The sequence below is a fragment of the Ptiloglossa arizonensis genome, chromosome 4, assembly GCF_051014685.1.
Source record: "Ptiloglossa arizonensis isolate GNS036 chromosome 4, iyPtiAriz1_principal, whole genome shotgun sequence".
Classification (NCBI taxonomy): Eukaryota; Metazoa; Arthropoda; class Insecta; order Hymenoptera; family Colletidae; genus Ptiloglossa; species Ptiloglossa arizonensis.
This window is the reverse complement of record NC_135051.1, coordinates 8,799,023-8,811,470: the sequence shown is the minus strand read 5'-3', so window position 1 is coordinate 8,811,470 and position 12,448 is coordinate 8,799,023. Positions and strand designations below refer to the sequence as shown.

The 12,448-nt window shown below is 52.6% G+C and overlaps 1 protein-coding gene across 2 annotated transcripts in view; it reads right to left on the bottom strand.

Annotated features, from left to right (window-relative positions):
* Nucleotides 1–12,448, bottom strand: part of LOC143145625 (colorectal mutant cancer protein) — a 34,882-nt gene that overhangs the window by 20,099 nt on the left and 2,335 nt on the right. For both annotated transcript variants that reach the window (XM_076309175.1, XM_076309176.1), the window contains 2 exons: nucleotides 4,641–4,870; nucleotides 4,278–4,414 (listed from right to left, as the gene is read on the bottom strand). In XM_076309175.1, coding sequence (XP_076165290.1) covers nucleotides 4,278–4,414; nucleotides 4,641–4,870 — 367 coding nt within the window. The remainder of the gene's footprint in view (nucleotides 1–4,277; nucleotides 4,415–4,640; nucleotides 4,871–12,448) is intronic.

Sequence of the window (12,448 nt, the reverse complement as noted above, 5' to 3'; positions counted from 1 at the left end):
TCAATTAACACGACGCCGTCTATCCGGAGGATGGGAGATCCTCGGAGGTACCTAGTAGCGCGGCGCAAAAAGCTCTAGGGTGTGGTAAATTCAAATTCCACTCGCTAGGACGGCTCAAGGTTGAACGTACGCTCTTAATTGCCACGGACCTCCGCGGTAAGAATAGAAGACGACGCGCGTTAAACGAGTCGGAGAGATGCGCGAGAACAGTGGCGATACGAGCCGAAATAGGGAAATGCTACAGCAATTTGAGCACGTACCGCACCGATCTTCGTTCCACGAGTCAGGACTCGTAAAAGTGAGACAAGAGGTCGATAAAGAAGCGCGGTTTCCGTTAATTGCGAGGGCGTCCGGATGTTCGTCGCGCGTCGTCGATATATCGGTGCGAGCGTGTGCAAGACGCCTACGGGGGTTTATTGCGTCGCGGTGCCGGGCCGAAGAATTCGTCCCGAAGCTCGCAGACGCCAACGGGGATGAAATTCTCGAGACTGGAAGACAGACCGGAAGTAAATATCCGGGGGAAGAAAGGCGGGCAACCGTCGCGATAGAAAGTAACGATCGCTCTGCCCTAGAAAAACATCGGCCATGCGAGCCTTCGCTTCGCCAACGGAGAGGGAAAATCTCGTGCGCGATATTGGACGCCCGTTCGATGAAACGAGACAGATTTTTATTGGCAATTACTGGCCGCGCGATGGGCCACGTCGCAGACAGGGGATCGCGGGGTCTTCTACATCCTGCGACCTCCTGTCGGTCGATAACGGCCAGGCCTTAAACGTTGCGAATTCATTTGGAGAACGTTCTCGAATCTACCGCATCGACAACGTCGCTCGAAAGAACACCCTCGAAAATCCCGACCAAGGTCGAGGCGAGTCCTCTTTCGAGAGCCGGACGAGAACGACTCTAGGTTTATTCTCTCTCGGGGGCGTTCTTATCGACGAAGGCAACAGAGTTGCGGGACTGGTACGTATTTTAACGATTTTAATCGGTAATCGCCGATAACGCAGCGCGGATCTTGCGGACGAGTTTCGTTCGGCGAGTTTAATCTCTGGGCTCGAAAGAGAAGACTCCGTGGGCAAACTGGTTCCAAGTGTACCGTGTTCCGGTAGATTTTAATGCAAATTCTCGAACCTGGAAGCGGGATTCGTGCATCGAAGGAAAGGGAAAAGAACGCGGGAAACTCGGATTTGAGACGAGCTAGCCAACTCGATAGCGATTGCGAGCAATTTCGAACCGGAGGAACCGTTGTACCGCGGTCGACCATGAACGACCATCGGATAAAACAATCGGCAACACGGAGACAAAGACGGTGTCGAGGTTTTCTCCCCGCGGCAGCAGGACAATGGAGGGCATTTTCCTGGGAAGAGTTCTCGATCGATGACCCCAATAGCGTTTCATAAAAGTTATCGGCTCGCCCGGGCCGATACCCGCGCGATATAAGATTACACTTTCGATAAGCTATTGTTCCTGGCCAAATCCTTGCCGTGTTCCGCGACTTGTATCGCACGCTCGCGATAACCGACACAAAGCGCACTATAATCGTGCTGCTTAACTCAATCTGTCGCATCTTCGATAAACCGTGTTCGGTTTATCTCGAGTTACGCGCCACGCGGAAGCTCGAAAAACGCGCACGTTTCCGCTTTTAGATGGAATCTGCCGCGAGAGTCCTCGAGATTCGATATTCCGGTCGATATGCTTCCCGATCGGTAAAGAAAGAATCGCGCCAATCGTACGCGATCTGTTTATCGGTAAGAAAAAATTGCCGATCGCTCGAAGGGGTTCGAAAAAAGTCCACGAGGTGTCCCCGAGGACTAGGTTCGCGATCGATTCCGCGAGGCGGCTTCCGCGCGCGAGCAGGGGAGCGAAGATTTCGTCGGGAGTGGATGCACGCTGGAAACTGCGAGCTTCGAAGTCGTTTGTTGGCGGTACGACGGCAAAGTGCATTTCGTAGTTCACCGCAAGTTTCGTGCCCGCCGTGGGCCGTGTCTGCTCGGGAAACGCTCGGAATAACGTTGCAAACGATGTTCATCGGGGAGAAAGATCGCGGGAGGATCCGAAGCTTTCGAGGAAAACTCGGACGGTCGTTATCGTTGCGCAAATATCGCGAGTCGGTCTCGGCGAGCGGGTCAAGATCGTCTTTACGATCCTCCTCCGTCTCCGATGCGATTCATGGGTGGGAAAGTAACCGCGAGGGGGTCGATCGATCCTGTCCCGATTGCGGCAAAAAGATGGTTGTCTCCGAATCAACGTCACTCGACCGCGACTTTCTATTCGTACCGTGTACGCTCGTTTTTCGAGCCCAGCTGTCGATAAAACGCAGTCGCTTCAACGCGTCGACGACCCGTTTAATACGTTTCATTCGCGATCGAACCGACGCCGCGTGGAATAAAATTACCACAAATTCGACGGTATTCCAATCGGCGAATTATGATCGAAACCGTAATCGTAACGCGAATTTTCCTTGCCTCGAGCACCGACGCGCGGGATCGAAACATTCAACGATGAAAATCCCGAGCCTCTCGAACGACGTGCGCGCGAATTAATTTCCGCCTGCGACTACGATCCCGGTGTTTGCACGTTTCCGCGATTTCGCGCTCGCATCGGCGATTCCTGCCAGATACCGTGGCAAGAATTAACGACAGCATAGCGTTTACCGGCGATGCTGGCTCGTGGACACCGCTGCTGGCTGTTCCATTTCCATGGAAATTTCGGTGGCTCGGTAACGGGTTAACGCCCGTGAGATCGTTCCCGACAGTCTGGCGCTTGGTGCAGCGCGAAAAGTCCACGGAAACTCGTACCGAGCCGCGTCTCTGGTTCTCGAGGAAAGGCGACAGATGGTTATCCGGCTCGTCTGGCCCGCGCAATCGTACGAAATCACGGCGAGGAGCAACGAATAGAAGGAACGGTGGTCCCGACAGTTCGAACTTCCGTGTTCGCTGTTTCTAGGCGCGAATCCCCGCGTAATCCGTATTTAAACGCGAGCCTCTCACGGTGCGTTGCAAACGAGACGGGGAAACTGGAGGAAGCTGGGCCGAAAAAATGAACCGAATCCCGTGTGCAAGGTATTCAACGGAGGAGAGAAGTAACGGGTGTTTCTATCGCAGTTGGGTACATACCGATACCGGTCGAGGTTTCGGTTTTATTTCGTCGGGCCCCCTTTCTTGCCCCTCGAAGTACGTACTTTGTATCTCAGTTTCGCTCTCGCTTTCTCGGTTTTTCGGTGCTGTAACGCAACGCGTAATAACGGTTATTTATAGGCAGTAAACGCCGCGTGGCCTTCCCTCTAACGTCGTTTGGTCGTTTCCTTCTCGCGATCGCGACGCTTCGCGATAATTCCTCCGCCACGTTGGAATTCGTCCGGCTTTTATTTTCCTTTGCCTTCGCGGGTTCGCGGCGATCTCCCGTCCCGGGAATTCTCCTCCTCTGCTCGCTCGAGCGCGTTTCGACGGTCTTCCGTTCTCGTCTTCGAAGTCGAACGACCGCGGTCGCTTCGAGCCGATTAGCGCGTTCGACGGGTTCTTAAACTATTAGGCGTCGCGCGGTCGTTCGTTATTACTCTGGATCGGAATGTTGCGGATTGACCGCGAGTTTGCTCGTAGCGAGCACGGGTTTGCGAATTATTTCGCGACGCGAGGAGAAACGAACGGAAACCGAGAACGGAAGATTCGACTTCACCCAGTTCGAACGAGCATCGCGAGCCTGCGAAATTAACAAAGGACAGAGCGATGACGTAGAAAAGTTATCGATCTCTCGGAAAGTAGGACGACGTTAACCCTTTGAGTACGCATCCGTTTGAAAGAGACGTTGCACGTGGAACAGATTTAATTCGTTGATTTGTTTTTGGGTTAACGAAATAGGAAATTCGCCTCGACTCGTCTCTGTGGTACAACGATCGAGGAATCGATTCTTGGGCAACGTGAAATCTCGACCCCTCGAATTTGGCAGGTTGAGCACGAGGAGGGGTGCGGGGGAGACGCACGTACCAGGGGGATAGGGGAAACTTAAAGCAGCGACGGTTTTCCGTCGAAAGAAGCTAGTTGGCGGCCTAACAGGGGTAATTTGCACTTGGCAGTTTCGCGCGGCGGCACGGCTCTATACCGTGGAATCCCTTTGAAATCCTTTTTTGCCGTTTCCGTGGTTTTCTTGCTCTCTTCGTGCGTCGCTGAGAAGCGGGCATTCACGCGAAACGAGGAAAACGTTCGTTCCGGGCTTTGCTTTTCCGATTCGCGACGCACTCGCTCGCGCCGCGTAAACGGAAAGTTTCGATCGTCGGGGCTCACCTTGTTCGCCAAGTCCAGCATATTTCCGGTTCCCCCCGCGGCGGCTTCCACTAGCTTCTGAAGGGTGTGAGGCTCCGGGGAGAGATCCCTTGCTCCGCTGTCGAACTCCCAACTTTCATGCCGGCCCGATACGGTACCTGAACAAGGACGAGAAGTATCGTGATCGAGTCGCGAAAAGTTTTAGAACCGCGGTACCGGGGTGTTGCGCTGGAAACGAGCCACCCCGGTTTATTCGATTCTATCGAACAACCAAGGAAGAGAAAATCGACCAATTACGCGCTCGGACCGGACGCCCGTCGTTTACGGATTTCTTCCCGAAAGTGGTGCTCGAAAAACGTAAACGTCGACACGGTGGATGCTCACCGAGGCTGTTGTCGCTGCTCGTGGGCAAATACTCCGGTGTGTGCGTGTGATGCGAACTGGTGCGATGCTTGCCGGACCTGAGAGCCTCGATTTCCGGTCTCAGAGCCAACCGGCGCCTGAGGAACTCTTGATAGGAAATGCGACCGTGCTCGTCCGCCCCCAATTCCCTCATCAACTCCTCCACCGAATTCTCCAGATTCAGTTCCCTGCACACCGTCAGCAGATCCTGGCTAAAAATCCAAACAGAAAAAATACCTTTATCGGTCGATATCCAGGAAATTGAGGAACGTTTGTAAGAGGTTCGTTCGTTAGGTGGCGCGCGAAACGATGTTCTACCGGTGGAAATGCAGTTTTATAATTGAACATTTTGGTATTTAAACGCTCGATTTAACGGACCACACGAGCGTACCACGAATCAATTCGTAGATAGAGTTTGGCTGGCGAGGGCTCGAAAACGTCGCGAACGGCGATAGGAAGAGTCGAGATGCCCCATCGACTCGGGCAGCTTAATTAAAATCGCTGTGTTCGGATGTCCCAGGGCGGAGTATCAGCGAGAACCGATTAAAACGTCAGCGTCCGGAACGCTCCGGAATCGCGCGGAAGACGGACACGCGAGCTCGGTCGATACCGTGGTTATTAAAGATTCATCGACGATTGCACGAAGCTATCGCGTACATTCGGGAAAAATCGTTAGACGGGACACTACGGAGATGGTCGTGGTTTGTTGCGATGCGGTGGAAAGAGCTCGGAACGTTGGTTCGATTTTTATCGACGATGCACCGAAACATTTCTACCGATTGCGTGTTCGATAACGCGATATCGAATCCCGCCCCCAGGTGTCGCGCAACGTTAACGATTTCCGGTGTAGATAGCGCGTACTCCGTTACTATCGAAAATCAAGAAATTCGTACCGGTCGAAACGAACGCAGAAGGGGAAAGCTTCGAACTTTCTCGAGGAAAGTTTTCCCTCGTTCTTACGAAACTTTCCACCGCTCGTGGAGCGAGAGGGCGAAACGCGAAGGACGAGGTCGATCGGATAACACGGGATCATCTAATTCCGCGTGGCTCTGTATTTGCTCGCGCGCGTGTGAAACGCGAGGCAAAAGAATTTTAGCGATCCGCGAAACGTGAAAAGCGTTATTATTTTAATACGCTTCGCTTCGGTTTTCTCGAGGCTCGTACCTCGCGATTTTCTATCGTAATGAATACCACTTTGTCCGCGGAGTGCGGAATACGGGCGCACGCTTCTCGGTACCAAACCATCCGCGTCCCTTTTAATGGAATTCCCTTTTTAATGAAAACACGCGCGAACGCGTCAAAACATATTTCAATCGATTCTTTGTTTCAATTTTCGGAGAGGATATTCGTTTCGTACGAAAGAAACGGGTTTGTTAAAAATTATTCGAGATATCGTACAGACGAATCGCTTCCACTCGTAGCTACTCGAGCGATTGCTCTCGAGAAGTTCGAAAAGAAGCGCGAAGAAATGAGTATATTCGCGTTAACGGCGAACAGCTCGCTTCAAGACGACCGCTTCTCGGGCTTTGTAAAAGCAGATTCGGGTTAACAGCGAGTACCTGTTACGTTTGGCTTAACGGCTTAACTCACGAGCCTCGCGCGAGATCGTAAAAACGTCTGTCTCGGTGAAACGGCGGTCCCGTTGCTACGATTCGAGTACTTCAGGTTCAAGGAGTCTCGGTACTTTAATCGCTCGTTGCGGTTTTTGCTCCTCGATCTCGGTGTTGAAAACGGACTATACCGGCGTCGAAATTTGAGGAAAGAGACTCGATTTTCGAGCCGAGTTGCACCGCGTTCGAAACGGTATCTGCGACGCCATCTCGTATTCCGCGAACGTTATCGATCGCGGTGCTAATTGCGCCGATGCGCCAGATCGCGTCTGGAATAGCGAAACAATAATCGAAGACGTTGGCTTCCAGTAGCGCGCGCAATCAACCGCACAATCGGTCGGTGTTCTTGTTTTGCGATGACCTCCGACCTTCGATCGCCGAGTCTCGTATTTTATCATTGGGAAGGACCGAGGGGAGACGTTACTGAACTCGTGTTCGAAAACGCCTCGGACGTCGTACGCAGTGCCTGGAATAACGTCGAATATTTCGAATTCGGAATATCCACCCCCGAGTGTTCGCGTCTGCGAACAATAGAGAGTCGAACATAGAAATGGCAGAACCAGAACGGGGGTGATACCGTTCGGGACGATTTGTCGGGCGGAAATTCTTTCTCCAAGGAGAACCGAGTGTCCTAGCTCGCGCGGTTTTCTCCAAAGTAGGCTAAAATCGACTCGGAGCCCTCGAAACTCGGTTACGTACCGCCGGGAAAGCTTCCGTCTGAGCTTGCGTAGGGACAGTCTCTCCAATGTTCTGGACTCCCATGGTTTCAACGTCTCCATGCTCGTTGGTTTCTCGAAATCTTTAACTCCCGAAGGGCGAGAGGGACGCGCGCGCGCGCGTGCGCGCGTGCGCGATCACACACGCGGTTTAAGGTCCGGCCGAAGCGATGCAACGAGTGCCACTGCAGCGACCGGGTGCACGCGCCCTGCACCGAGTCGCGATTCCGAGCGAGGAAAGAAAAAAACGGAGCCGGAGCCGGAGCCGGAGCCAGACTCGGTGCCAGAGAGAGACCGCGATCCTCGCGAGCGTGAAACGGACGCGACTTAATCCACCGCGATGCGTGTCACTCGACGTGTCCTGTGTGCGGTTTTACGGTCGACGGGTGGCTTTATTTTAAATACGTTCGCAGGTCGTCGTACCTGCCGAGCGACTCTGGCCGTCTTTCTTGCGGTCGATGCCGTGAGACGAAACCCTGCGCGGTGTATCGCCCGGACGACCATAACGATAATATCGCGACAAAATTCGAGATTCCGTTTCCTCGTCGATTCGGGAGAGGGGGCCTCGGACGAGTCGGAAATCGTACAACGAACAGGATGTCTACGTTTTACTTCGGTATCCCCGATGGAATCGCAAACTCCAAACACGGCCCACCGGTAAATCCTTGCAACTGCGGGAGACCGGAGTCCAGGGTCTTCCGTAACCCAGAGAGCTCCGGTTGTTACGAGTTGAATCAGTAACGGAGAACTTGCCCTCGAAAACGTCTGTATTTTACCGACTCGTAGTTTCCATCGCGAGTCTACCTGGTCGCAGGACGACCAGAGGCACACGGATGTCCGGACGCGGTGCACGATTGAACGAAAATCCAATTTGCAGCTCCGTAGCGCGGCACGTGTGATCTCGTTACGGATTGGACGTCCCGTATCTCCATTTTTATTATTAATCGGCGGCGAGGCGAGGACAGCTGCGGAGAAACCGATGAAACGAGAACGAAACCGTCGAGATAAATCTCCTATTGTCTATTCCGGAGACGGGTAGAAACTGGGCCCAAGGTGTCGATTGTTCTCGAACGATGAATTCCACTTAACGAGGATGTTACGCGCGTTTTAGTCTCGGTAGGTTTAATTCCGGTTGGTCAAGAAAAATGCAAATGGAGAGTACGAGGGAACGCCGGGGGCAGAGGGTAGAGTCGACGATCGGAACAACGAGGAGGCTGTGCGTAAAAAGGGACCGAAGAGCCGTAAACGGGAATGTTTTGCCTTCCCACGGGCATTTCCACGGGTGAAATGATTTTCACAATGCGGCGCACTCACGATGAACAACGAACCCCTTTCGGTAGACGAAAGTGGACGTCTCAGCGTGGCGTTACACCGTTCCTCGGCGACGAGCAACTCGTTACAAGCTCGCAGTGTTCGCGCGTGCGAACCCTTTGTATCGAAAAGCTCTGTTCCGCGGTGGCGGACTTACGAAAGCAACGCACAATGCACCGACCGACCCAATAAGTGTCGCTCTATTGTTGAACCGCGCGAAAACGATGGCGGCTGCTTACTCTCGCCGAGAGACCAGGTAAAAGAGGTTTCCATCGGGATCTGGGCACCGTACGAGCTATTAAACGATCGTTTTCGCACTTTAATTTTTCCGTCCGTTCGTTCGCAAACAGACGTACGGTAGATTCGAACGGAACGATCAAAGTCGGGGAAAGTTGCGCGATCGGTACCGAACACTCGACGATTCGGTGCCTTCGCGAACGTTCGGGCTTCGAAACGCGAAAAAAATGCAACAGGTTCGACCAGAAGTGGTAACCGGCTAACGGTTATGGTTCGAGATCGATAGCAGATACGAGGAGAACTCGTTCCGGGAGTCGAAAAATCCAATTAATTATCGTCGATTAGACGGCTCTCTTTGACCGTTGAAAGCACGAAAGGTTCGAGGACGAGGTTGCATCGGCACAGAAGGGGTAGCGGGAGCTGGAAGTCCGGAGAAGCGCCAAAAAACTGAACAGATACCGACGAAAAAGGGTTGCTCGGTCGGTGAAAAGCGACACGGGTATTTCATGTTAAGCGCGTTCCGCTCTATTTCGTTCGTACACACCCTTCAACCGGGCACACCGTGAATAAAAGGGCTGCGTCTCCTTCGGGCAATCCTCCCTTTTCAGATGCTTCGCTGTTCCCTGGCTGGATACGCCGGAATAGGTCCGCCATTAAAAACAAAAAGGACCAACAGAGGGAAGGTAGCGAGAGGTGGCGAAGCTTCCGCCGCGTGAAAGGGAAAAACGGGGAGAAACGAAACATTACCTAATGCCGTGTTTTCACTGGGAGAAACACCGTGCGTTCTCGTGCACCCCAACGCGCACCCTGCGCACCCTAAGCACCCCTCCGCCGCAACCACCGCCGCCATCCGTCTATCCTTTGTCGTCTCCTATCCGCCGCTTTATCTCCTTCCTCTTCTCGTCTACCTTTTTGTTCGTCCAACTTTCGCGGGCTTTCGATTTCCGCGTAATCAACGAGGAATCGAGACTCGTTGGCCCTCAATGTGAGCTTCGAAAGCGCCAGAAAACTCGACGAGTCGGTTTCGATCGCGATCGTTAACGGCGAAACCAGTCCTCGATCGTACTTCGACACCCTGACGATACGTCGTCTCGTCCTTGCGACGTATTCTCGGCGCATTTTGCGCGGTTAATCGAGTGTCCCGGATCGAGGGGACCTTTAAATTATAGTATAGCAACGAAAGGCCCGCAACGTATACGAAGAGCTACGGAAAGACTTTGTCCGCCGTTGGTCTCGGACATTGTAAATCGTCCGTCGAATGCTTGACCCCTGGTTCTACAATTTAAGTTTCGATAACGCGTGTCTAATACTTTCGAGAAAATATAGTTGAACGTACGAGTACGGTGGACAAGACTCAGCCGTGGTTCTTAGGTTCGAGGCGATACTTTCATCGTGTGGATTTCCGAATGATTTTCTTCGCGGAACTCGAGACGGCCCTGTAATTTCATCGCAAACAAAGGGGCCTGCAAATGCGCCCGATTCCACGGAGAATGCCTTGGTAATCGTGGCTACAAAACGAAAGGGGGGTCGGTGTGACTCACTTGCCATAAAACACGATCACCCTTCGCGCAGCCCTGGGGTATCGTAGACACTTTGGGTGTCCTAGGGCAGCGTTTGCCAACCGCGATCCGCAAACGTTCTACCGAATAATGTTCGGGGACCTTGGAGAGTACAACTCGAATGCGTAATGTACCGCTTCTGGGTCGATTACGGACAGATATTTCCGCGTTGGTAAATAAACACGCGCGCGCTCGATATTAAATGGGATCTCGAACGCCTTGGACGCGGAAAAACGTCCAATTACGAGACAAACGATTCGAGGGCGTGACTACGTCGTTGTTCGATTTAAAATTCGCGGGGCGCATCGCCGCGATAAACCGTCCAGTCACGTGACCGAATATCCTTCGATCCGCCATTACGCGCGACGTCTCCCGTCCTCTTGATCTTCGTTTCTTAATCGCGGCGTACGACTTGGTTGTCGGTAACGAGATTCGTTACCCCACCCTTTCTTCGTAGCGAGTTCTTTTTTCCAACACGAACAAGGGGAGGGCGCGCATTTAGGCGAAACTGACGGCTTCGTGACCGACGCACAAGGACTAGGAACGAGCAGAGAGGACGAGAGCAAGTAAACGCGAGGTAAGAGTAAGGGCAAGACACGAGAAGAGAAGTCGCGCGAGTGCGCACTTGAACGTTCGGTTTCCTTCGTAATCCCGCGGGCTTGCATCCGGTTGGATGCACGCGAAGTAGTGCACGAGTTTCGAAAAGGGTGCCGAGGCCCGTGCACAGAGATACGGAAGCTTACGAAGCCAACGAGACGTACGCCGGAGAGCTCGGGGCCACGCGAATATCGCCAGGTTGAGGTTAACGAGGCTGCGCGGAGGGTGGACAAGAACGAATCGCGAAACGAGAGGAAATTTCGCTCTTCTGAATTTCGACTAATGCCGGTCGTTCGTTCCTTCGTTCGTTTTCTCTGTTGCCCCGCTGTTCGAGTCGCGTACGCTTGGCCAATTAAGAACGAATCAAAGCGAAAGACGCTCGAGAGAATCGATCATCAGGGTGTGGTCGAAAGATTCGCGACGATTCGGGAAAAAAATGTCTAGAATTACCTCGTACGATTCCTTCCAATTTTTCATTTCACCTCCTCGCGCTGCTGGACAAGATCCGGGACTCGTGATCACGTTGCACGGTACGGAGATTCCCGCCAATTTCGATACCGGCTACGTTCGCAAATACACTCGATCGACATCGATCGCGGATGTCGCAATATCGATGAGTTTTCGACTCGAAGAGATTTACATTTGTAAACTTACCGAAAGTTTCTACATTCTCGACCTACGAAACAATCTCGCGAGTTATCGATCCGTGAAACCGATTCACCGGTTTCGAGCAAAGTCGAGGAGAGGGCGTCAGAGTCAGAGGGGTTAGGGTCTCGGTGAATTCGTATTCCTATTGCCTATTTCTACGATATTTCAAAACGGAAAGAGAAAACGTCGGAGCGGTAATCGCGAGGTAAGACAAGGGGGAGAAATGTTTCGGGGGAGCATTTAGAATGTAGTACAAGTCGAAGGGTGAGAAACTCTTCGAGACCGGAGAGCGATCTCTTTTTCCGAGGGTAGCTCGGAATGGTGAGTTTTACTCACAGAGAGACGCGAAAACGCTCGGCTTCGTTCCACTCCTTTTCCCTTTTTCATTTTCGTGCTGTTCCATCGGCGCGGCCCGCATAGAGCCCCTCGAATTACAGAAAGCCTTTATCATCGACGCACGGAACACATTCGCTGTTTGTACGCGTAACGGAAATTGGCCGAGAACGATCTCGAATGTTGTCTTCGCGACGAAAATTTTAATCGACGCGGCAACGAAACGGAAATAAAACGCTCGAAAGTTAATGGATTTCTAATTTCGCGTGGTTCGTTTATTCGTAATCCAACCGAAAGTTCGACCAATCACACGTCGCGAAACTTCGACTCTTTGCCAGATCCTCGGGGCAACGGAGCGGCGATCGAGTATCGCCCGATAATTCACGGTCCGTTAACGAATCGAGCGGACCCCCGCGGCAATAATTATCGATAGAATGGAAACCGATGCAACGAGCGCGACTCTTAATTATCGCGCGCAGACACGAGTGCGCGCGTAAAAACAATTGATGGAACTCGTTACGCGCCCGAATCGAATCGTTTGTGCAATGAGATACGATCGATCGACCGAGGTCGATAAATCTTCCGCCCGACGCCGCTGCGTGCCGTTGCGAACCGACGCTAACAAGAAGTTGCTGGTCGATCGAACGACAGAAGGTAAATTCCTTGGTGAAAACATTCGAGACTTTTAATTCCAAGAATCGGCCAAGCGGTAGTTCAAGAATTATAAACCGAAACAGCTTTGGAAAAAGATTAGCGGGTCTTCGATTCATCGGTAAGTC